The sequence below is a fragment of the Manis pentadactyla genome, chromosome 3, assembly GCF_030020395.1.
Source record: "Manis pentadactyla isolate mManPen7 chromosome 3, mManPen7.hap1, whole genome shotgun sequence".
In the NCBI taxonomy this organism is placed as follows: Eukaryota; Metazoa; Chordata; class Mammalia; order Pholidota; family Manidae; genus Manis; species Manis pentadactyla.
The window spans coordinates 188,031,488-188,057,912 of NC_080021.1; the positions used below are offsets into that span (position 1 = coordinate 188,031,488).

The 26,425-nt window shown below is 50.5% G+C and overlaps 1 protein-coding gene across 3 annotated transcripts in view; it reads right to left on the reverse strand.

Annotated features, from left to right (window-relative positions):
* Nucleotides 1-26,425, reverse strand: part of SHB (SH2 domain containing adaptor protein B) — a 126,297-nt gene that overhangs the window by 22,186 nt on the left and 77,686 nt on the right. For 2 of the 3 annotated variants that reach the window (XM_036888283.2, XM_057498862.1), the window contains exons 3-5: nt 20,915-21,130; nt 6,811-6,982; nt 901-1,020 (exon numbers count right to left, since the gene is read on the reverse strand). In XM_036888283.2, the coding sequence (XP_036744178.2) occupies nt 901-1,020; nt 6,811-6,982; nt 20,915-21,130 (508 nt within the window). Of the gene's footprint in view, nt 1-218; nt 415-900; nt 1,021-6,810; nt 6,983-20,914; nt 21,131-26,425 lie in introns of those variants that run through there. The other variant, XM_036888284.2, reaches the window with a different exon arrangement.

Below are 26,425 nucleotides of genomic sequence, written 5' to 3' on the forward strand. Positions count from 1 at the left end.
ACATGGCCTCTAATAATGATGAGCACAGCAGAGGCAGCCAGGCAGCGGGCTTCACTGTTTCTGGTGGTCGTGCTCGCTGAAGGGCCTGGGTCTACTCCCCAGTTCTGTCACTACCTCTCAGTGTGTCCTTGGGAAATCCCTGCTCTCTCTGGGCCTCCATTTTCCTATCTGAAAAGTCAGTTTTAGACAATTTGTTAGGTCCCATCCAGTAACAGCACGAAATGATGAAGCGCTCAACCAAAAAACCCTTGTCTTATTTTGGGGTTCCCTATCCCAATGCCTTGTGAGTCAGAAAGACCTGACGCTTCACAAAGAGGCCACAGGGATAACACCAGTAGGATTCCTTCTGGTTCTTCCCAGTGTTCCTCACAGCCTTTGTGGGGCATATAAAGATCAGATCTGCCAAACAGTAACCTAGAATATAAGGAAAGGGTCATTCTCACAGCGCAGTACCATGGGAAAGAAAACAGCTTGTCTTAATAGCATGCTCCCTGCCTGTTGGGCCAGACATGTCTCCTTTCTGAGCCTCAGTTTCCTTATCTGCAAAATGGGGACAGGATGTTTCTCATCAAAGAACTGTTGTGAGATTTGAGAGAGGGATGAGGTAGCATCATATAGCCCCTAGCTCACAGCAGATGTGAAAGCTTTTCTTTGTTATTTAATACAAATCCTAGAAAAATGCCCCTCCTCTTCTAGGAAGGCAGAAACAGAGCACATAAAAACTCCTCTGTATCTCGGGAGAATAAGATCAAATTGAAAAACCGAGGCTTGAAATAACTCATGCTGGCAAATATCCCAGGGGGACACTGGCAGGTCTTTCTGCCACAGACACAAGGGCCAGGAGGTGCTTCGCTTGCGGCTGCTGTAGCAGGCTTAGCAGGTGAACAAGGCTGTACTCACTTCAGGGAGAGGGAGTAGTCATGCTTGCTGGTCTGGCTGTTCCGGACAAGGTAGCTACATTCCTTGCAGAGCCGTAGCAGGTTCTCTGCATCTCCTCTGCTGATGGCTCCATGATACCAGCTGGGGAGAAGAGAGACGGTCACACCCAGTGGGGATAGGACCCCCACAGCTGACACTCTGAAATCCACTCCTCCGTGAGGAGGCTCAGCCCCCTCAGAGGGCTGCTGTCACGTCCCAGGCCTCCTCATTACAAGGCAGGTTCATGTGTGCATGTGTGTTCATGCACTCCATCATTCAACAGATATTTACCGAGTGCCTGCTGCATGCCAGATCCTGGGGAGAGAACCGTGCACAAACCCGTAGTCTCCTCCCGCACAAAGCTCACATCCTAGTGTAGGTGCTGTGGAGGAAAGGAAGCAGGGCTGTGTGGTTTGGAGCTTGTGCTAGGGACTGCTATTTAAGGCAGTGGCTGGAGAAGCCCTCCAGAAAGAGTGACATTTCTGTGGGGACCTGAAGGAGGTAGGGGACGAAGCCATGAAGGAAAGCAGCTGGAATGAACGTGTCTGGCAGAGAGAAGGGCAAAGGCCAAGGCCTGAGGCAAGAGGGCCCAGAATGTTTTAGAAACAATAAGGAGGCCAGCATGGCTGGAGTAAGGCAAGGTGGGGTCAGGGGGCCCTGCACACATGCAAGGGCTCTGGCATTCTCTGTCTGAGTGACATGGAAGCCATCGGAAGGTGCTGACAGGAAGGACATGTGCTGACTCTCTGTGACACCTGCAGGACAAGTGGGAGGCGGTCACTGCTCGGGAAAGCAGGCAGTTGGATGGGGTGGCCACACCAGTGCTCTTGCCAAGAAAATCCATACTGATCAGGCTGTGGGAATCCCAGTACCACCCTTCTGAGCAACACATGGTGAGTGGCACAGTCAGAGGGAGGCACAGTGGCAGACGGCTGATGGTCCCCAACTGCAGGGCAAAAGGGGAACAGGAACACTGATTTTTGAGAATGGAAGAGTTGAAGGTACAGTTTCAGTGGAACAGTGAAGATCATAAGGCACCGGTCTGTGGGTATACACTCGGGATGTGTTTCTGTTTGTGTAACGGTCTCTGAGGAGAAGTGGGAAGGTGGCAAGAGACAGGCCAGGAAGAGAAGCAGGGGCAGTGGGCGGTCGAGGCTGGGTCATGTTTCAGGGTGATCTGGGAAAGCAACTGAACCTGGTTAAGCATCTGTTCTCTACCAAGTTAGGGTCACTCTACCACCATTTTGGGGTTGAGTGAGGATTAAATGGGATGATGCACAGGAGGCTTAGTCTGAGCCAGGGATGGAGTGGATTTCAATCAATGGCAGCTAGGAGCACCCATGGAAGACTGACCTTGCAGAGGGTGGTTGGGGGTAACTTCCCCAGCTCCCATTCCATCAGGCTGCTGCCCCACCCCCTGCCCCATAGGCTGCATTTTCAGTTCCTAAGCCTATGTTGGTTCGCTGCCCCAAGCCCTGACCCAGAAGCACCCAGCAAACAGTACCTCTGACAGCTCTGTGACAGATGCCCTGCTTAGAGAAAAATGTCACACTGCCTTCTGCTGTGCGTGTTCTGGCATTCACACGGCAGTGCTCTCAACAGTTAGCAGCAGTGGCGACAACATAATTATAAGCTAAAAAAACCCAACCAGCTTCAGGAAAGCAAGGACTAGGAAGCAGATGTGTGTGTCCCTGCCCAAGGAGCATGCCGACTGCCCAGGAGGTGACCGCTCACGGCAGGTTGGCCCAGGCCCAGCCACCTGGAGGGGAGAGGCGGGTGAGCACGCAGACCAGAGGCCCGCCTTCCCTTCTGAACTTACACAGAAATTAAGAGGAATGTGAAGTGGAGGATGGCATGGGCTGCCATAATTAAACCACTTCAGAGACATGAAGGCTCCAGTTCTGCTTTAGAAGGAACACAGGATTGTGACTGGGAAATGAAGCTGCACAAGGACAGAGCCAACTTTAGAAATAAGAGTTAACAGACTTGGCAAGGTTGTTTCCCAGGGAATTTCACCTGTGTAACACACTCCCCAGGAGCTGACGACAACGGTTTACTAGGAAACAAGTTCCAGCAACTTGAAGCAGCGCTGCCCTCAGGGAAAGGCCTAGAAGTGGTCTCCAGGGAAGTGCTGCCTGGCGTCCAGCCCAAGCACAGGCGCGAGCCGGCTCTGAGGAGTGGTGGCAGGTGGGCCTCTGGGGGCTCTGGATGCCGGGGAGGGTAACCCCTGGTAGGGAAGCAGGACAAGCTGCCGGTTCCTTCCGTGGCTGCTCTGGCTGTGCCATGCAAGAGAAAGGCAGGGGACTTGGGGTTGGGGATCAAAGGACACCCAGGCCGAGTTTGCGGGGGCAGGGCCAAAGGACACTACGTCAGGGGGGCTGGGACCAGCCACTGGCCACCCTGTCAGGAGCCTGGCCACCAAGAGAAAGGGTGGGCCTATGTGGTCCTATGCTGGGGCTGGGGGCCAACTGCTTGTTCTGAGCAGGCTTTGCCTGGACTGAGAAGAGAATCTAGGCAGGAGGCCATCTTGATGATGTGCTGGCCTCTGAGGAGCTGGCCAGTCAGGCTAGAATCACGGGGATTAAGAAAACTTAACCACTGCCATCCAGTCCATCCAATGCCCATTAGCTCACCCAATATTTACTCAGTATTTACTACATGGGGCTGATGCTGGGAGATGGAGAGTCAACAAACAGATTCAGGAAACAATTTCTGATAGTGACAAGTGCTATATAGGAATTCTGGGTTTGTGCTAAGGCAGTGATGGAGTGGGGGTTGGTGCCTGTTTTAGAATGAATGGGCAGGGGAAGCTCCCGAGGAGATGACCTTTGACCTGAGAACCTGCATTGTGAGAAGGAGCCAATCACATAAACAGCAAAAGAAAACATGTTTTCTGTTGAAGAACCAGCAAGTGCAAAGGTCCTGAAGTGGGGATGAACTTGGGGAGTTCACAGAGTAGAAAGGCAGCAAGAATAGTCCAGCGCTATGAGCCTGGGGAGTGGTGCTGGGCAAGGGTAGAGGAGAGGCAGAGCCCAGTTCCCTGAAGCCTTGTGGGCCAAGGGAAGAAGTCTGATTTCAGTCCACGTATAGAGGAGGGCAATGGGAGTTTTAAACAGAGCTGTTACTGCTCTGGATGGTCTGGATGGTCTTACAGAAGGTCAACCAGGCTGCCCTGAAGAGGGGTAGAGAGGAAGTGAAGCAGAAAACAAGTTAGGAGGCTTCTGCAGTGGTCCAGACGGGAGGTGGCCCCTGAAATGAGAGCAATGGATGGATTTGGGCTCTATTTTGGATGGTGAACTGGCAGGACTTAGAATGAAATCGATGCTGGTGTATGGCAAAGAAAGAAATATGACAACTCCAGGTTTTAGCTTGAGCAGCTGGACAGATAAAATGCCGTTTACAAAGGTGGGAAGCTGGGAGAGAAGAGCATCCAGGAGAGGATCGGGAGCCCAGTTCTGGCCAAAGTGTGAGATGCCCATTCGTCAGCCAAGGGTTGATGCCAAGGAAGCTGGATGTAGGACTTGGGAGTTTCGGGAGAGGTGTGGGCAGGACATTCGCACTGGTGAATCACCACCAGGACCCAGAGGGGCTACCCAGAGTGAGCACATAATTGGAAAATGAGTCCTGGACAGTCTAATCTTCAGGCCAAGCTGAGGCAAGCAGCCAGTTAGGGAGATAGGAGTGGCCAGGAAGGCAGCAGAAAAGCCAAGAGCAGAGAGTATCTTCAAAGGAAGGGCGTAATCTACCAGGCTGAGTGCCATGGAGGGAAGAGAGGGCACCTGGTGACCTGGGTGGAAAAGGGAAGCAGATTGTGGTGGGCAAGAGAGAACGGGAGGTGATGGAAGGCAGGAAAGGGCTGCTGACAGCTCTTTGGGAAGTTTGTCCATTCACTGGATGGTTATTTACTGAGCACCTATTGTATGCCAGGCACTGCACTACAGCACTGTGGACATGGTGGTGACCCAGACAAGTTCCTGCCCTGATGGAGCTTATGTTCTCTTAGGAGCAAGGACTAGAGATACTGGGTCAAAATTATTTTATTTATTTGCTTTTAATTAGTTTGTGACTAGAACATATGCTATGGTAACAATGATGTAGGACGGAGGGGGCGGTGGGCTGCCCCCAGGGACCCGGGGAGTGTCTCTGAGCAACCTTTCCACTATCTCGGGAGGGAAAGCAGGTGGTATGGTCACCGGGGCAGCTGTGTGACTGCCCATCCTCAACAACCCTGTAAGGCCTGAGGTGCGCCCTCAGTGCATCAAAGCCCCCTCCCTGTCCCCTGTGCTGGGATGTGGAGCTGCCTCCTGAACTCTGAGGCATCATCAACCCAGGTCAGGGATTAGACGATCCTCTGCCTGGGTCATCAGGCTGTGCTGAAAGTGGGGTTTTACCTAAGGACACTTCTTGGGTGACGAGTCAGGGCCTTGGGCAGGCCAGAATAATCCTGGGGAGATGAGAAGACAGGGGTGGGAAGAGGGCAGGTGGGCCAGCTGACCTTGGGTTAGTATGCCCTCTGAACAGCTCTCAGGCGTCTCTGGATCATATGTGTTTGTAGATTCCAAAGTGCAGCGTTTGATCAGAAATAAGAAAACCCCACCACCCAGACTGCCTGGCTGTGAAAAATGATTAACATGACACCCGCTGGAAGTGCTCCCCGCTGTGTGCTTGGCACAGCAGGCACAGGCTATCACTACAGAGCCTGCAGCTCCCAAGTGATAGCATATGCTTAAAAAGGGGCACATGACATCATTTGGAAAACATGCATCCTGCTCATCGAGTGAGCATGACCTGTGAAGGATGCACTGTTGGCCGTGCTGAGACCAGAATCCCCCGGGGAGAGACTAATATAATATGTGATACATACGAGAGTCTTATGAGGAGCTGGCTTGGTTCAGCTCATCTCTTGACTTTATGGAGTGCCTACTGTGTACCAGGTGTGTGCAAAGGGTGGGGAATAAGCATGTGTAGGAGGAAAGGGAAGTTAAGGGTTGAGTCGCAGGACTGGAGTTCGAATCCTACGTCTGCACTGAGCCATGAGATCCTAGCCAACACTCTGCACCTTGCATCTATGCAATGAGGATGATAACCCTATTTATCGCACATTCCCTTGTTAGGGGGATGATACACTTGAGGGTACTAGTGCAAGATCCAGGACTACCTTTTAGTTCCTGGAGAAGCTTGCTCTAGTCCAGGTCTGTGGAATGGTGAGAAACTGAAAACTCAGTCTGGGGCAATTCATAGAGCAATTGGCAGGCTGGGGAGATAGGGCTTTATCCTGGAAGTGACTGGAAGCCACTGAAGGTGTCAGAGCAGAGCAGGGACCAGCACACAGTGAGACCCTGAGAGAGGAGGGAGATGATCATCACCGCCAAGGCGGGGGCGGCAAAGGAGGGCCTGATCAGCAGTGTTGGGGAGAGTGGGGACAAAAGGGGGCAGCAGGGACAGGACTCTGCAACCAACTGGAGGTGGGAAATCTCTGAACAAAGGGGCCAAGAAAACCCCAATCAAGAGTGTCAAGGCCTTGCCCAACTAATAGCAAGCAGATGTGGAGCAAAAATATCACTGTAGCTAGAAAACAAATCTAATTTACAATTAGAGGACAGGATTTACTATAGACTTAGCTTTTCAAAAACTCATTCGTAGCCATGATAAAATAGAAACTAGGATGTAAGGGTGAGGGGTGAAGCGGTGGATGATATTGCAGTCTCTTCTGCTAATCATCAAAAGGGAGGTGGCACAGTGTGGAGGGAGAGAGTACAGGCACAGGAATCAGGAGATGTGCACTCTGATGCCATTCTGCCACTGACTTGATGGTGGCTTTGACCTTCTGTGAGCCTAACAGTGACTCTACACAGTGGGAGCTAAGGCTGGGTTTTGCTCTCTAAAACTTACATTTGCTTCTCCAGTGGGACAGCAGGATCCACTCTTTCTCCCAGGATCCCACAGAACTCAGGGCTCCCATGTTTGATGGGCTTGAAGCCCCCTCCAGGAGCTCGAAGCTGGCGCCGCCGGTCCCGGGAAGGCGAGGGGGATGACTGCCGTTTCTCACTGCCGTTAAACTGGGCTGTAGGGGGAGAGAAAGTTCACGGTCACCCGGAGCTCAGCCCCAGGAGTTACTGAGTGAGGTAATAAGCTGACCGCTCCCGTTAGGGCTTTACAATTCGCAGGAAGAGTTCAGGCAATGAACACACACAGCTCAAAGGATCTGGACTTCCTAAAACAGGACATGCAGGTGGCATCAGAGCCTGGCAGTGCATTCAAGGTGCTAGATGAGCCTCTAGAGGCCACTGAACTCAGTCTTAACCCCAAAGGAATCCCCCCACATCCTCCAGCAAGGGGTGCACATGGCACTCCTGAGGGGCTCAGTCCTCTGTGCAGTTTTCAGGGGAGAAAGCTGTTCTTCATTTTGTACCAAAAACCTGCCTCCAAGTTGCTCTCCTCCTCCTCTCATTCTCCCACCCCACCTGGGGCTTCACTGGCTCCATCTGCCCCCTCCTCCTGGGGAATCACAGAGTTCCAGTCAAGGGTGCTGCTGCATCCCCCATCTGCTTGCTCCTCTTGCTTCAGGTTCCCTGCATGGTCCCATGCAGTGAGCCCTGTCCTGGGCCCAGGACCTGGTCAAGGCTGGGGCACTGCTGGCACAGTGGGGTGGGGTGGGGGTGGGGATGGGTCCTGGGCCCTCCCATTTGCTTTTCTCCTGCTCTGGGACTGATGAGCTGTTCACACCTGCAGTCGTGGGGAGGATGCCTCCCAAGGGCAGGACCCCGGAGATACTCAACTAAGAGCAGAAAATACTGAGCTAAAGTACAGTTGCCAGAAGTGTTCCTGGACACCAGCTGGTCTATCCTGCAAGTGATCTCCCTGGGCCTCAGTTGCCTCCTCTGACAAAAACAGGGGATAATGGCCTTACCCACATGAGGGGTTGGCTGTGAGGATTCAATCAGGTGACACACACACAGAACCCTTAGCAGAGTGCCTGGCATGTCTATGCTCACTGTTATTATAAATACTTATTTTATTATGTCTGTTCAACACAGTACTAGGCACTTCACATAAGCTTCAGAACAGGCCTAAGCTCCTCTCCTAAGCCTGCCAGTGGCTAGCTGTGTGTCTGAATTACTGAGTCTCTCTGAGGCCCCATTTCCTGCCTCACCAGGCCACTGTTTAGACCAGATGAGAGAATACCTCCCAGGGCCCAGCACACACACATGCTGAATAACCTGGCCCAGGGCCCACAGAACGAGGTTCCCAAAGTCATGTCCAGCTGCAGAGCCACAGACGTGCAGTGGCAGAAATCTCCCTCCTAACTAGGCAAGCACAGACATGGAGAGCTACCCTCTGACCCTCACTAGACACACAGCAATCAACCTCAACATTCATGAGGGTGGTGGGAAAGCCCAGCTAACTGCGGGGATGTGCTGTCCACAGGGACCAAGGAATGCGAATGAACTCGTTCTATGTCTCAGCCACTGAGCAAGATCATCCATCAGCACTCTGAAGCATTTCCAACCTTCCAAGTCACTCTATTAACCAGTAAGGAAACAGTGAGAAGGGAGGTTCCTGCCAATAGAAGACATGCTGGACCCGTGTGTGTGTGGACACTGTTGTGATGTAACGGGTCCAGCAGGCCATCCACCCATCTGTCTCACTCTTGAACATTCCTTTTTATGTGCCAGGGACAGTTCAAGGCTGGGGAAACAGCAGTGAGCAAAACAGACAGAAATCCCTGCCTACAGAGCTCAGAGTCCGAGAGAGGAGAGAAGCAAGGAATGAAACAACCACATCTACAGCACTTCACCTGGTGACAAGTGCAGTGGAAATATCGGAAGCAGGGCAGGGAAGGCCTCTTGAAGGGTGACATCTGGATAAATACCTGAAGGAAAGGAGGGACAAGCCATGCGGACATCTCTGAGAAGGACTTCCCAGGCAAAAAGAGGAGCAAGTTTAAGACCCTGAGGTGGGAACATGCCTGTGGTGACTGAGAACAACAGTCCAGGGCGCCTGGAGGTGAGCAGGAGGAAGAAGGACCAATGGTCAAGCCCTTGGAAACGACTCTGGTTTTAGTTTGAGAAATGCAGAGCCATTCAGATGTTCATCAAGAAGATTTTGACCTGGCACATGGTAACAGGATTGCTGTGCTGAAAGAGATGGAGGTCAGGGGTATACGGGAACTCTCCGCATTTTCTGTTCAATTTTCTTGTGAACTTAAAACTGCTGTTAAAAAAAAAAAGATAATTAAGAGAGAGAGAGTGCGAGTGCAGGGAGAGCAGTGAGGAAGCCTCTGCAGGTCAGGCTGGCACTGGAAATGTGGATGGCAGTGACAGGAGGCAGTCAGATGCTGGCAGAGACTGGTATGTGTATTCAGTGTGGAATGCAGGAACAAGAGGATGGAGGAGACTACAGGCTTTTGGCCTGGGCACCAGAACGATGAGACCGGCATTATTCAGGAAAACTCCAATCAGGCTTCGTGAGAGAGCAGGCTGGAAGCCAAACTCCAACCTAGAGACACCCACAGCCTGAGATGCCAGGTCTGGCGGGGAGCAGGGGCTCCTGGCCTCCTCTCCAGCTATAGTTCTGACCTGCATCCAACCAAAGGAACAGAGAACAGGGTAGCAGTGACCACTAGGCCCTTCTGGGGAGCCCGTGCTGGGACTGGGCATCTGAGAAAGCCCTCTGGCATCTGGCTGATGAGCCGAGCTCTCCTAGTGGGGTTGAGGGGGTGAAGCCCAGAGCTGGGGCCTTGGTACACATCCTCACGGGACCCTCCGTGGCTTCCCAGCGGGGCTTCTGCTGAGCCACACCAGCACTCATGGCACCAGTCAAGTGGGGTATATGTTCTTGGGAGAGGGGGGGAGGGAGAGGCAGTGAGGCTTGTTCTGACCTAAGCCACCTACCTTGCAGAGCCCTGGATGGGTGACCTTGGGTAGGGGTGAACAACAGGGGTCAGGTAGACAGGTGAGGACCGGTCAGAGGCCCTTTCTAAAGAGCTGTCCTGAGCCTGTGGATGGTGAAATTAGGGAATGTCATCCTCAGATGGGTTTTGGAGACCTCTCTGACTACTGATGGAGGGTGAGTTTAGAGGCAACCCTGGAGGCAGGAAGACCGGTTTGGGAAGGTGATGGGGGCCAAATCCCTCAATGATAGGAGGGATGGATGTAGGAGGTGACTGCCACAGGACTCGATCGCTCCTAGCTGAGTCAAGGCAGACCCATGTGTGATGCCCCATTGAGATGGCAATCTGGGGCCCAGCAGGGGATGGGGTCAGCGGGCACCTCTCCACCAGGCGTCCCCTCTGCTAACTTTCCGGTTGTCAGGAATGGACAGGAGGCAGCTCACAGGCCTTCTGGTTCCTAGGGGCTAACTGTGCCAAGGTGGGCAGCAGAGTGGCCCAGTGTGGGAAGGGGCTAGGTGGAATGTGAGGGTCTAGGCTTCGCTTGGCCACAGGCTGAGGAGGAGAAACCGATGAGTTGGGAGGCACTTTCACCTCTGACAACCTGTGGCTCCACTGGCTAAAATCAGAACTGAGGGATTTCTGTCAACATAAAGTCCCACTACACAGAAGGTGAGAACTCGAGATGCATGGAGCATGGAACACTGACTGGGGAAAGAACCCAAGCTCCTCTCAAGCAACGCCCTGTCCAGCCTCACCACACTCCCTTGCAGGCTGCATCCTCTGCCTGAATTACCATAATGCCTCCCTTCCTCTTCTAACAGCCTCTTCTTCACCTGACCTACGCCACTTGCACTTCAGTGTCACCTCTTCCAGGAAGCCTTCCCTGACCTCACTCCACCCCCTGCTCCAGACTCACCTCAGTCCAGCATATGGTACCCTAATCACCAGTTTCCTTGTCTGGCTCCCCATGAGCTCCTCAAGGGCAGGAGTTGTGCCACCTGTTTCCATATTCCCCATGCCTGGCACATGCCCATAACAAAAGGTGCCCAACCAATGACGGAATGATGAAACTTAATGAGTTCCTGCTTCACTTTATTGGGAAAAAATATCCATTTTCATACCAGATAAATTGGATAAAACCTAATAACATCCCAGTCAACACTGTAATTCCCTGAAGAATTAATTTATACATTCACTTGCAAACTTAATAATATAGCCATATATTTTAGAGGGAACAGGTGGTGATGAATGACAGGCTTAATTAGGCAAATCATTTCACCTAAAATAAAAATATACAAACTCCAAGTGCAGTGATTCAGCAGCAGAGGGGGGGTAATGTTAAGAACAAAAGCTCCAAACACAACTGCTTTCATTCTTTCTAATTAAGTTTCTCTTTAATCTGCAATTTCAAACGGCAATTCTTTTAATTTAGTGATTTTCTGCAAAAGATAAAAGAAGGCACAAGCCCTCAGAAGAGTATCTGCATTTAGAGAAAAGAAATAGCCCACCCTTGCCAGTCGTTAGAATGACAGAACCTAATTACTTCCACCTATAGGCAATTACAAACGGAAGTCAGAGTTCTGTGGAAAGAGGGGGGACTCAGGTGGGCAGGACCAGGCCCTGGGAGTCCTTCTGACTTAGTTGTGATGATGGGGACCACACCCTGGTGGCGGTGGGACAGTGGCCGGCTTAACGACTTCACCAGTCTGTGCCTGGTGAGGAGGCCCTTCTGTGATGCCCCAAATGTCCTCCCAAAAGTTCTGGTTTGATTATCTTTTTCTGATGACCATCCTTTAAGATGCAACTCAGGTGCCCCCCACTCTCTGGGAGGTCTTGCCTCCGTCCAGATCAGCCTCTGATGCTGGTGGTCCCTTTCCTACTTGCATTACAGATTTTATGCCCATCAGTCCTTAAGTTCAGTCACTGCGAATGAGGGAAAGTGGTGACCCAGGCACCCCGCTAGCTCTGATCCTTGTAATAACCCTGCCACTGTAGGGGTGATGGGTGAGGGATCAGGACCCAGAGGAGGTAAGAAAGAACTCCTTCCAGGGTCTCACAACCGAAGGAGCATGGCTGAGGCTCGAGCAGTGGACTGTGGGTCACGGGGACCAGCTCACCCACCCCTGGGTCCTCCTTCTCCGGGGAGGAACACTGGCAGTGTTGGTCAGGTGGGGGCTGTATCTCACTCACCTTGTCTCCAATGCTTCCCATTTCTAGGCCTGCAGTGACCACTCTCCTGCTCCATCTGTATGCCATCTAGAATCTTCCAAGTTCTGGCACAAAGGCCACCCCCCCGCAAGGCTTCCCCCAATCCTGCCTGCTGAGAACTGCCAAGGAGCTCTTGGCCCAGTGAAGAGGCTTCTTTAGGCCCTCTGTGGATGAGGCAGAAATGAAAATGGGCCACGTTTGTAAACCATATGGGGCTGACAGGAGGGGCTTGGACAGTGTTCCCATACTGGTGTTTGTTCACAGATGTGCTATTACTCTGAGAACACGAGGGCACACAACAGAATGGAGGTCCAAGGCCCCTTGTGCACAGTCCTTGGGGCTGATTTCTCCACATTGCTGACAGCCAGTCCACAACTCTGGTGTGTGTTACTGTGGGGAAAACGGAAGAAGGGAGGGCAGGGGTTAAAGGTCCAGAGGGGCTCCTGCTGGGGCAGTTGTGAGCTCCTGAGAGGAGGCAAGGGGGCAGACTGCACTGGTTTGGGAAGGCAGGGTGGGCCACAGGAGCCCCAGAATCTACAACAAACAAGTTGCCTAAAACTCTACTCCCATGAGGATGGTCCTCCATTGTTTCAGCCTTCTAAACATATTCTGTCACTTCACCTGCTCCTCACAGCAAGACAACTCTAAGAATTCCCATTTTACAGATGGAAAAACTATGGCTCAGAGAGGTAAAGCCCCCTTGTCCCATCCAGTTCAAGAGCAGGCCTCACTCTCCCCTCTCCTCCTCCTGCCCAGTGAGGGAGAACTGTGCCTCCAGGTAGGCTGTAAGACAACAAACTGCCCAGCAAATGTTTGATTTGCGTTTCTAGGATTACCAACAAGAGGCCGCTGTGTTCACCTCACAGACACATGTAGGCCCCAGGGCACCACGCTGCCACATCTTGTGGGAGGTGCCTGAGAACAGAGGTCCTCATTGTAAGGGTAGGCAGCGGTGACTCCCCGAGAAGCAGAATACCTGGCAGGCTGTGTGGCAGGCACGAGGAACACTACCCATATGCACATACACCCACACCTGGGCTAGGGAAGGAGGGCCTGGCACAAGGGGCATGGCTTTGCCCTCTTATTCTGCACCCCAAAAGGAACCAGGTATACCACTGCCTCGTGTAAAAATCCTACCCCAATGGCCGGGTTTGGCTACAGGAAATTTAAGGATAAATCCTGATGACAATGAAGAAATGACCCAAATACAGAGGCCTAAATTCACAGCTTCAGAAGCAAGCCATCTTCACTAATCATACCATTTTATAGATGAGAAATGGAGGGCTGGAATAGGGACTTACTTACTCCAAGTCAACAGCCAGACTTAACTTGTACTTGAACCCAAGTCTTCTGAATCCCAGAGGCCTCTAACGAGTTCAGCACAAATCTTGTTTACGGTGCAACATGTGCTCAATGATACCAATTACCAAAAGCCAGATCCATGGAGCACCCACTGTGCCCCTGATTTTCAGCAGCAATTACCACCCCATTTTACAGATGTGGGAAGCAGGGCAACATGCCCCAGGTCACCCAGCTAGCAAGTGGCAGCACAGGACTTTAAATTCTGACCCCATGACTCTGGCACCTGAGTTTATGAGCACTGTGCTAGTTTTGGGCTGGGCTCACCTGTCACAAAGAGAATGCCTGATGCAACATGTCCACAGACACTTTCACCTGCAGACACCTACAGATACTTGCTTAGAATCCTAGGGCCCGGGAAAGGTTCTCTTCTCCCATCCACAAGCCTCAGAGGACCTGCAGGGAGCAGGCTGAGCATTTACGGAAAAACATTCTCCCCATCGGGAGCCCCAAAGCCTCAGCCCAGCTGTTTGTATGTTTCTGCTGCCAGTCCTCTGCAGACAGCAGTGAGGGAAGGGAGGAGTGACAGGAGGGGACAAGCCTATCACAGGGCCACTTGCAACCCACTGGCACACCAGTCTCCTCACCGACAACGTGGCATGCTGATTCATGGACCAATTCTCGACAGGCAGGGACACACTCTCAGCTGCTCCCGGGGAGTCAGACCAGAGATGGCTATGACGGCAGTCAACAGCCACTCAAAAGTGCCACTCTGCATGCAGACCCCCAGATTCATTTGGAGAGAAGACAGGTAGAGCATCAAAGAGTGCTGTGAAAACAAACCATCTCTATGTGAGCAGGCTGCACGATTACCTATGTATTTCAGTGTCCTGAAGAGACCCTGACGTTGGTTTTCCTGAGATCTTGTTTATTCGATAATTTAACAAATACCTGCGTGTTCATTATGTACCAAGCACTGACCTAGGTGGGGACCCAGGTGGGGGCCAGGCAGGCGGAGTCTCTGGCCTCACAGAACTTAAAAATTTCCATTCACATGAAGATCTCTGATGTGCCAAACAGAAAAGCAAAGATATTCTATCAAATCTTTGTGGGTTTTTTTCCACACAGGCAACAGAGGCACTTGGAAGAACATTTCTATCAATAAAATTAGCAGATGAATCAAAACTATTAAACACTGGTATTTTTCTTTCTTTTTAGTTTTGGTTACTAAATAAATCTATTCATATGTCAAAGAGAAAACCCAACTGGAAAAACCTGCCCCTCAGTAACATATTAGCTAAAGGAAGAGTGATCCCAGTTCTCTCCTTTAAACCCCCCCTTTCTCCACAGACCTGCTGTTCACACATGTTAAACATTAATTACAACTGTTACTCATTACATAGCAAAAAGCTCCTGATACAAACACAATTGTTAATTTTCCTTGCAGGCCCAAGGCATTCTGGGAGCTGTGCAGGAGGCAGGAAGCATCATGGGACCCCCAGGGGGCCACTGATACGGACAAAGTGGAATGAGACTGGGCTCCCTAGGTGATGGTGGCAGGTCTAAGAGTCCCCAGAAAACCTTCTGCAGAGACCAATCCTGTCTACTCTGAGTGCAGATGGACAGGTCATGGGGCTTGGGGGGAACAGCAAGCCTGGAGGAGTGTCTGATGTGCACAACAACAGCGCTACCCGCTCCGAAGCATTTGCATTTGATGGGATAGTGACAAGTTACAAGGTCAGCACAGAATAGGCACAACTGCTTCTGCTCAGCAGCAACCCAAGCTGCCTTGCATCAGCACAAGGTAAAGGGAATATTCAGACCGGCTCTTCCCACACTGGAGATGGCAACGCGGCAGTAGAGAGAGCAAAGGCTTTGCACTCAGACTGGCCCAAGTGCATTAGCTCTGTGAGTCAGAGCAAGCTGTTCACCCTCTCTGGGCCTGAGTACTGTCATCTGGGTGATGACAATGAGAGCACCCCAGCTTGTAGGGCTTCATAGAGCTAAGCCATGCCAGCTTCATAACTGGTGCTCATTTGATGTAAATTTCCTGCCCTTTGTCCAATCCCCCCTTACCTTATCTAGGATTATTAGTCAGCTGAGCTGGCTCAGAGATGACTCACAATTGTTTAGGAAATAAGACCCTACCTTTTCTTTCTCTACTCTTAGCCTCCCTTGATGAGGTTGGGAAGGCATTAAAACTCAAGACAGTGCCTGCCTAAGGGGTGACCAACATAGTATTAGCACTACCCAAGCTGACAGTGACAAGTGCGTAAGTGGCTGTCCCAGAATCAACCAGTCAGTGTCCACCCACACAGGATGTGGCAGGAGCACAGAAGGGTCCCAGCCCAACCTGGGATGAGGCTGGGGAAGGGCCTGGTCATGCCAGGGCAGGCTTCCTACCACCCTAGCTGAACTGTATGTAACATGCCCTCCCCGGCTCCACCCTGACCCCAGCACCTAACACACAGTGTACACTGACTACACTCTAGGTTCCCAAAGTGGCATCCCCAGATCAGCAGCATAAGAAACACCTGAGACGTTGTTAGACATGCAAATTTTTTCATATCCTGGACGCTGCTGAATCAGGAACTCTGTGGGTGGGACCCAGCAATGTGTTTAATGCTTCCTGCAGGTGACTCCATCTCACACGCTTACCAATCTACAAATATGTCAAAGCTGGAATGGGGAGAGGGGCAAAGCAGTGGGAACTTGCTCACACCTAGGGACCAGTGGCCCAATCCTCAGGAGGGACTAAAAGAAGAATGGAGAAGCTGGTGGCTCATGGTGAGAACTATCCCTGGGATTGGAATCCAGGACATCATACAGAGGCGTGGCTTTCCTTGCCCTCTCTGCTTCTCCCTGCCGGGCATACTGGGAACGAGCTTTGTAGTGGGTTCTCTGGGCCAAGGACCTCTTTATGCAATACTGTTTTAATTTAAATTTAACAATTTTAAGTCTTCCCTGAACACTGATAACCATTCTCTCATGTGTGGCCCTTTAGGGATTACAGTATTTTCATCTAGATCTTTTCCCTTGATCATCACAGAGATCCAGTGTGACAAGGAGTGTGATTATCTCCATTTTATGGATGGGAAAATGAAGGCTCGGTGAGACTGAACAGCTGGTGAGTGGTGGGGCTGGCATGTGAATTTGGGATCATATGACTCCTTCCTTCTGGCACACTGGTTCCCGGTTTGCAAGACACTGTCCTGAGCTTTCCAGGACAGAGACATTCGCCAAGGAGCTAGTGGGGAACAGAAAAGTACGTGAATTAATTATGTTGAGTCATGTGTCTGTCTTCTATCTTTGCCGGGAGGCAGACCTGTCACTGGCTGAACCCAGGACATTGCCTGAAAAGCAGCTTCACTGGAGACAAATTTTCAGATGGTGAGTCAAAAAAGTGAAATAACTTTATTTCTCTAAAGCATCTCAAGGGTGCCCTTCACACTCTCTCCTACCACTCCTCCAGCAAGCACTCTGATCATTGGCTTCTCAGAGGCAATGCAAATCATTAATAGGAGTTAACCTACTGGATTGAAAGGAATTGCTGATCCATCCTTTGTGTATGGCCCGATGGGCTCTACGCTGAGGCCTGGCAGTTCTCCTCCCCTCTCTGGGCCTCAGTTTCATGAGATGGACAAGGGGGAATGCGATACGATGGTGTGGGGCCTTTCCCTGAGCTGAGAGGCAGCAGAGCATGACCAGCCTGTGGGATGGCTCTGACTGCCTCCACGCAGGGGCAGACCCTCCAGAACTTGGGCTCCTGCAGAATCCTCAGCTGGAACCATTCCAGCAAAGTATCCTACCAGCCACAGACTTAAGGAGAATTTGGTGCAAGGGCGATGAAAGGCATGTGACATTTCCTCTGGGCTCTGGGAGGGTGAGGGCTCCAATCATATTTTAGGCAGCATCTTGGATAGCAGCAGGGAACCCCGAAATCGACTGGGTTAGGGTTTAGGCTCTGGAGTCGGACCTTGCACGTTCAAATCTCACCTCTGCAGCTCACTGTTACGGGACTCTGGGCAAGCTTCTTCTCCTCTAGCAACCTCAGTTTCCTTATTTGGAGAAGGAGGAATCTAATCTCCCAGAGGGTGGCTGGGTGGATGAAATAAGATAATGCACACAGAATGTGCTCAGGGAATGCCAGCACTTTCCTTGTGCAGTTCCCTTTAAGCCTCACTTGGACCATCTGCAGTGGATGCATTTCCTGGGTGCAGGAGCAGAGACTCCTAGGACAGATTCAATCCCTGTCCTCCCCATGGCTCTTCAGAGAAGTGAAGACACCAATATCTGTGCCACCATGAGCCCAGGCCAGCTTCTCCGGATTGTCCATCCAGGTCTGTGGCCCCTCCCTGCATGGCCACCTCCTGTGCGGGCTCCAGCTGTCCAACTCACAATCTTTGCCACAAATCCCAGGGGCTGCTGGTCAGGCCCCGAACACCACCCCACGCTGCCCCTCCTGCTCCACACTGGGCAGGGAGCTCCACAGAGCCCTTGTGTAGGCCTAGAGCTATATATGGGGCCCAGGCAGGAACACCATTTCTAGACTCACCTGCTGACCTTGCAATTTATTGTTGTAAAGACTCCCAGGGGGATGAGTCAAAGCAGGCCAGGAACTGAGTCCAGCCAGCTCTGGAGGCAGGTGGGAAGGGGGCTGACAGCCTGATGGAAGCCACACCACCTTTCTGTGGACGGCGGGGCTGCAGCTTGTTCCTCGCAGTGGGCAGTGAATCCTGACTGAGCATCTGTCCTGGGGGCTGGGATCAACAAAGGCCCTATGTGTGCGCTGGGACCCTGGCCTGGGTGGGTCGGGGAGGGCGGGGGTTTGGCTGAAGCCACCATCAGCTTCCTGGAGGGTAAGCAGGTGGTGAAGGCCCAGGGTTTTTTGGAAAGCTTATGCTATTTCTCACTCACCTAGCCGCAGAATTCTGAGAGAGGGAAGAATTTCATCCCAAGAAGCTAGGACCACCTCATACCTGCCACAGCTATTTTCATGACAATCAGGAAGTGATAATCCAGCCTTCCTGAGCCTGCAGTCCCCAGAGTCTGGCTGAGATGGGAAAGGTCTGACTTCCACGAAGGCCGCTTGGAGGTGCAGTGGGGAGCACCAAAGCGTCCCTTTGAGAAGCACCTCTTTTCATGAGCACATGCAGGCCAGCACTTTGAGAGGCAGCAAGCACAGATGGAAGTGCTTCATAGACTGAGCAGATGACACTTGTGATAGCAACTCAGAGGCCTTTCCTGCTCCTGGGCTCTGACCACCATGCTGGGGTCCTGAAGCATGGGAGCATCCCTGGAGGTGGCTGGAGCCCAACCTGACATGCTGGGCAAACTCCTCAGTCATCATTTGAGCTTCTGCTTGCAAATGCCCAGGGAGGGGAAGCTCATTACATGCTTCCAAGTGTAAATTCTTAGCACTCACCTGGACCCCAAATACCTATGACTCCTCCTTAGTGGGCTCTGCTCTGCCTTTTGGGGGTCCCTCACACTCCATACCCTTTGGAAATTTGAAAACACTGCCCAGGTTTCCTCCTCCAGGCTAACCATGCAGAAGCAGAGAATGCAAGCGGTAGAAAGGGATGGTAATGATTTTGCCCAGCCAACTTTGCCCCCCACAGACAATCCCTAGTTACGTATTTTGTACTTCAGGCTCCCCGGATCCATTACAGGGAGCTCCTGGGGGTCCAGAAAAATGGTGGGGCATTTCAAACAGTATTGTAATAAGGAGGACAGGGCCTAGCCAAGTACTGCTATGCTCCATGACAAATACCAATGACCTGCTACAGTGTGTGCACAGGTACACACACACAGGCATGCACACACACGAGTGACTCAGGTGGGAACATTTCCCCTCATTCCTCAGCAGCCACACTTCTGGATTTACAAAAGGGACCATGGCAGCACCTTAGCAATCCAATCAAGCTGTTTCAACTTGTCTTCATTACCCATCCACCTCACTCCATGGTCACCCTGGGCCAGGAATCAGAAGGGTGCTCCTCACCTGCACCTAGCAGGAGCACAGCCTCTGATGCCAGGGGACAGGGGCTGTCCTTGGATTCCCTCACGGTGAGGGAAAACAGGAGTTGTGAAATACAGGGGGAGACCTGAGGTGACCAAGGACCTTCAGCCATAGGACGCCTCTCAGCTCTGGCTCTCAGCCAGGTGCTCACAGCCTGCGGGCAAGACCAGCACCTACAGAACCAACTCTGGACAGTGAGAGAAGTGCCACGAGCGTTGAGTGCAGGAAGCTGGAGAGGCCCAGACAGGTAGTAAGGAAGCCCGTGGATGCATGGCTACAAACAAGGGAGGGCTCACAGATGGCACCGTTTAGCTGCGCCTTGAAGGAGGCACAGGATTTTTCCAGATAGGATATGGCAAGGAGGGCAGAAGGAATGGGATCTGCACAGACTGTCCAGGGAACTGCGAGGAGTATGTGCAGGAGCTGCTAGACCACCAGTTGGGGGGACCAGGTTGGGGGTGGGGCAGAGGCCTCACTCTTGGGGACCATAAAGGGAGGAAGAGTCTAGTTGTGCATGAAAGCGGGGAGATTTGAGGCAAAATGAACCTGAAAAATAAAAGTTTCCTTCTAATGTGGTAAGAATTAGTTATTCTATGTCTCTCTTTTCACATGGCTAAACTCTTAGATGCATAAGAAATTTTTTCATCTGGCTTTTCACCTCTCCACGTTAAACATAAGCATTTCCCTAGGTTGTTATAAACTCCTTGTCAGCTTCACTTTTTAGTGGCTGCACATATTCCAGTTAACCAATTCCTATTTCCTGGACATTCAGGTTGTTCCCCATCGGTCAAGATCATAAACAATGCCTTTTCTGAATTCCATAACCTTGGCATGGACCCTCGGGACTGGGATTAGCATCAAAGGGTATGAACATAAGCTTAAGACCTGTAATGCATGTGGCAGGTAGCTTTCCAAAAGGCCTTGGGAGAGGAGTTTATGTACCATGACGGACACCCAGATTTCAGACACCCAGTCTCAGAGTGGGGTGGAGGGGAGGTACCTGAGTCACTCAAGGGGCTCTTGGCTAGGGGAAAGGTCAGCCCTTGAGGTCCAGGATGTGCCCATGGACTATACTCTATGAGTGCTAAAGCTGGGAGAACACAGCAGCCCTGGTTGCGTGCCAGCCTATCATAACCATATGACTGGATGGAAGCACTGAGCTCCCTCAGGCCCAATGGGAGCTGCTCAGCAGATGGGTTTTCTTTTCTTTTTTAAGAAAGCTGCTTCTGCAATCTTAAATTTTGGCCTCAGTGAGCTAAAGCATCCCCAGAAGGACCAAAACAGAGCCAGGCAATGAGATCATCTGGGCTGTCTCTGAATAACGGGGAGACTGGAACTGAGACCCTAGCAGCCAGACCCAGTATTTCCCCTTGGCCTGGCTTCCTTTCCCTCTAAGACTCTCATCATCTATGAGGAGCCTGGCTGTACGAGAAGACAGCATAGCCCAAGCACATTATCAGAAGCCCCCTGGCTCACTGAGCATGCCAGAGACCAGTGCATTTACTCCTTTTACCAAAGTTGAATGTCAAATACAGATGAGAGGTCACCTCTGAGCAGAGCCACTGAAACCTTACCTGCCAGAGCTGGGATGGTGACCCGGTTCCACTCCCATGGCTGGTCGTACTCATCAGCAGGCCTGTCGTCATCCTGGGGCAGCTTGCTCTCCCGCAAACGGGGGCTGACCGTGCTCTCTGAGTCCGAGTTGACGCTTTGGCCCTCTGGTTCATAAGGGGTGTCATATAACTGGATGCCTTTGTGCTGGGACCGGACACTTTCCTGCCTCTGAAATTCTGCAGGCAAAAAGAACGGAAGCAGAGATGTAACGAGTGTGCAACACACACTTCCTCACCTGGGATCTGCCAGGTGACACCCACAGGAGTTCAGAGCCGCCAGCCAAGGAGCTGAGGGCAGCAGAAGAACAGGCCCCCTTTCCGTGTTTGTTTTCCCCCACCCCTTGAAGGCAGTGTCTCTGCTCTCACTAGGCAAGGCTTCCTCACAAAGATCTCAGGTTCTTGGACCTAATGACAGAAGAAATCTCTTCGCAGCCATCTGCCTTCTCGCTGCAGTCTTCAAGGGCAGGATCCAGAGGTGCACATGATATTCCAGGTGTGTTCTGACACCAGCTCAGAAGAGCTCTCAGCACCTAGCAATACAGGCAAGTGGGGGGTCTTCTCCACTAGGTCTGTTCCCCATCCTGTGGACTTTCATTCCCCATCTGAAAAATGAGGAGATTGGGCCAAGCGATCCTCAAGTTTTCATCAGCTCATATATCCATTTCAAAGGCCTAACAAGCCAAGAGCCTCCTCCCAGGAGACCCAGGTTCACTGTTTCCTCCCCTACAAAGCTCCATTAGCAACCCCTTCCCTATGTTTCTACCTCCCCCAGAGCCTGCCTGTCTGCTAACACACTGAGCACATCTCAGGAACTTGAGAGCAGATGTGCACATTCACTTCTTCTGAGAAGGGAAAGCTCTTAATCCTCGGGGGAGGACACCACTGCCTGGCCCCAGTGTGGGCTGAGGGGTGACTGCCGGTCCAGATAAGGCCCCAGACGGAACATTCATTTCAGCGGCTGCTCATCTCCAAGAGGCCAATGGTGGATGGAAGACAGATGCTAGGATGCTGCATTCAGGTGCGTCCTAGTCAAACTAGGACACTTTACTTGCTTTGATCATAAATACAAACTGTGTGTGGGTCTGCATGGGGAAGGGAGGGTTCACTTCAGAGGCTGCTCTCAGGAAGTCCACTGTTTCTAAAAGAAATACAACAGGCACCTAAATCACCATAATACTCTGCGGCAAAGGGGCTCAGTGCAGAGCCTGTGAGGGGTGAGGCAGGAGTAGAGAGAGATGACCTTTGAACTGACAGCTCTGGCAAGTGCAAACAGGAGAGGGATGGCATCGGCTGTGGTAGGACCAGGGCAAGCCAAGACACTGAGGCTATAGAGAACGTGCTCACTGCCTACTTTCTTGCTTTACTGTGTGTGTGTATGTGTGTGTGTGTGAAATACATATATGTATATATATGAAATATAACATTTGCTACTTTAACCATTTTTAAGTATACAATTCAGTGGCATTAAGTATATTTCTATTGTTATGCTGCCATCACCACCATCCATCTCTAGAACTTTTTCATCTTCCCAAACCGAAACTCTGAACCCATAAACACTAACTCTTCATTCCTCCCTCCCCCAACCCCTGGCAACCACCATTCAACTTTCTATCTCCACAACTTGACTACTCTAGGTACCGTTATGTAGGGTACCTAGACAATACAATATTTGTCTTTCTCTGACTGCCTTACTTCACTTAGCATAGTGTTTATAATAAGGGGCTTCCATGCTGTAGCATGGTTCAGAATTTTGTTTCTTTTTAAGGCCGAATAATACTCCATTGAATGAATGCCTTTTCACTGTGTAGTTTTTGGAGCACTGGGTCCAGGGAGGTGGGAGTAAGGTGAGGCTGGATACAAAAGGGGTAAGGGTCACTGAGAGTGATCTGCTTAAAAGGACTCAAGGCATTCTTCAAATCACAGTTCTAATGGCATAAAGATATGGTAGAAATCCACAGGAGTCGTGTGCCCTGAAGAGCAGCTGACAAAACACATGAGGGATGTCAGCCCTTCCGACCAAGAGCATTGCCTTTAGGCTGGGCTTCCTGACCCTAGGACAGCTCGTGGGGAGGACACAAATCCCACCCCATATGCATGCCCTGATACAACACAGGCCAACTGATGCTGCGCCAGCCATTGTCAGTGCTACGTTAGGTAAAGTTATGGTAGTATTTCCCAAACTTCACTTTAGTCACATACCAACTTCATGATTTTGCCGTTTCTGAGTACCACCTGAGTTATTTACCATTTTTAGTTATGTTGCCTCATTTTTAGAGTCAATAAATTCATTTAAAAAGGAAACTTCACATCACATCCATAAGCCATTATTCTTTGTCAAAAATAGTTGACCAACATAACAAGAACAAATGAGAACAGAAGCAAGGAGGTAGGTACTGTTCCCTGCTGGGTGGCTAGCCTAAGGCCTGCCTTCCCTCTGCAGAAAGGGACATGTGCAAATACTGAAACTGCTGGTAGAGGATGCAAGCAGCAAATGGAGTCACTTTCTCTGGCAAGTAATGACTTTCTCTTTTTAGAAAAAGAAAAGGGAAAACCTTCTTACTACTTGGTTCTCCAGCCACCTAAAGTCCTGTCTCCCCTAAGAAGATGTAACATACTTTGGCCAAACATGGCTTTATTGGGTCCTACGAGTACACTGGGATCATTTATTAGTTTTGAGGATGATGCTTTCCTTTTTATGGGGGAGAATAGGAAAAGACAAGAGCTATAAAAAGTAGGACATGGTCACTTTAAGGTGAAGACCAAATGTAAAGTACCATTGACAACTCAGTAAATTACTAACTCTACCAAACTATCTGATCTGCTCTGTGGAGTTGTCATCATCCATGTCACTTTTGTCCTGGTTCTAAGGCCTGAAGTTTAGCCTCCTGTCCCTGTAGAATTCTGAGGGTTGAGGACACCGGGAATGTACCTGGAGGCACTGACCTAGGAAAACCACTTCCTTTTCATCCTACTTCACAAGCAGAAGCAGCAACCACTAACATGCACTCTACAGTTTATGAAGTACTTTGCGTGCAAGTCGCCATTTAATCCTGGGCACCACAAAGCAACTCACAGATGCATTTCTGTGGGGTCCCAATGAAGGGGAGTATTCTTGTTCTCTTCCCCTCACAGAGCCTGGATGCAAATGGATATTGAGTGAATGTAGGGATAAATGAATGGCAACTGATAGCCAGAAACCCCTGTTTACCCCCAAATTCTACTTAATTTATGAAAGTCCCTGACAACAGTGATAAAGTACCTGGAACAACATGCCAAATGCACATAGTTTAGTATTACATATTATTCAGAAGAGATGGATATTCTACATAAATACCAGACTGAAAGGAAAACATGTGCAGTGAACAGATTAGCTATTAAATCAGAGGGACTTGTGCATATACCTCTCATACAGAATTTATTGTTCCAGGAGCATCTGTGCCTTACCAAAGCTGGGTTAGTAATGGCATGCAGTTAAGGCAGGGGATGTTAAAATGGTAATCATTAAAACAAGCTTCCTCCTGTAGTGCATGGTGAATTCAAATTTTCATTAAGGCTGCAACAATAGGGGACAGTTAAGTAAATTATGGCACGCTAACTGGATGGAATATTAAGCAGCCATTAAAATGATAAATCTGAATAGCTACATGGAAAAGCATGCATGACATTATGCTAAATTAAAAAGGAAAATACAGATTGTTTATGTGTTGAGCAAACCGTATAATGTGGACTTTCTAAACAAGTCCCGGGAAATGTGAACAATGCCCCAAAGGAATTCTACTCCTTGCTGAGGAATTGTTAATAACATCACCACTTGCACACTTGGCCCATAATATCTAACCTCTGATGACAGCCATGTTTAAGTACAGATGTACGTGAATCAGAGGCCAAAAACCTGATACAGGAAACTGCTACTGTGTACAGAGGAAGGGATTACTGCATAATTTTTTTTGAAAGTTGTTTTAAATGAATAAGGATGCTAGTAAAGAAAAAACGTAATTAAGACTGAAACACATGAAAGTAAGTACAATTTTAAGCTCCTGTAAAGGAGCTGTGAGTGTTTGGAAGCAGCTGCATTTCCCTGAGAAAATGCCCATTAGAGAGCATCTTTTCTCCCAGGAGAGGTTTGCCAAGAGCCCCAGGAAGTCAACGGCCTTTGTGCCAGCCCAGCTCGCCATCTCCTGCTTAATGACCAGGCCATTCCTCCTTATTACTCGGACCGGTCTGTGATGGTCCAGAGACTGAGCTAATACGGGAGCTTGGCACCGTATGTTTTAAGTCACATGTTATCTGGACATCACCGTCTATAAGTTCATGGAAAATGACCTTTAATATCAGCTGGCAGGCTGTGATTTCATGCCTCTTAGGCAGGGAACAGAAACATTAAATTGACAGGGTGGGGAATTCTGTTGTCCTCTGGAGTAGAAAGGTTCTCAAGTGGAACTACATGTGGGGAAAGAAACAACAAAAACAGAGCACTTTCTTTAGAACAGAGAATGTTAGGACTGGAAGGGACCCTGGGCACATTCACCAAGGGCACAGAGCCAGGTGAATGAGGCAGGTGTGGTGACCAAGGACTGAGGCCGTGTGAAGAGGCAAGGGTCAGGGTGTTGGCAAACGAGTAGGGCATCACCTGGGCGGGGAACCGGGAAGGAGCTCGGCATAAACCAGGGGCCTCCTGAACGGATCTAACCAGGATTTAGAGCTCCCAAAGTCCACAGGCAACAAGCTGCCCTCTACTCCAGTGTCCACCAACTCCGTGCCTCCCAAATCCCCACCCCCTTTCCTCTGCTTTGGCTACCTGGAAGCTCAGAGTTAATTTTGATGCTTAACTTTAATAGCTATCTATGTTAACTTAGATACTGCTAGATTCAGTCACCTTCCTTCTACAAGGATTCTGATCACTATGATGAACAGCCTCATTAGATACATTTCTTTTTATTATGGACAGCCTCAGATCTTTAACTTGAAAGCAGATGGACACATCTAAATGATAAAATACATTAACACTCTTTATGGTAAATATGTTTTACTAGTAAGAAGTCTAGAAGAAACCATTTCTTTACCTCTTTACCTTCCCTTCAGGAAAGGAAAAAGGAGGGCAGTGCTTGGCTTCACTCTGGGAGACTAAGGTCGAGGAAATAAGTGTGCACCCCCGGCGTACCCAGCCTCCTCCAGCGGCACCGGCGTCCACTCGTCCTCCAAGCCAGCCAGGCATCTACTGAATGGCCCAGCATGAGAGCTAGATGGAGATGGGTAAGACACAGTCCTGGGCCTCCGTGAGCCCTCAGTGACAGAGGGCCAGAGCCTCCCAACACAGTCAGAGATGGCTCAGGTTCCTCAACAGGGAGTGGACATGACACCCCAGCTCAGTTGGGGAAACCTGGGAAGGCCTTAAAGAATTAAGACATGCAGTTACGGCACAGTGATGTGGCAGGGAAAACAGGCATTTGATGGAGAAAAATCAGAAACAGA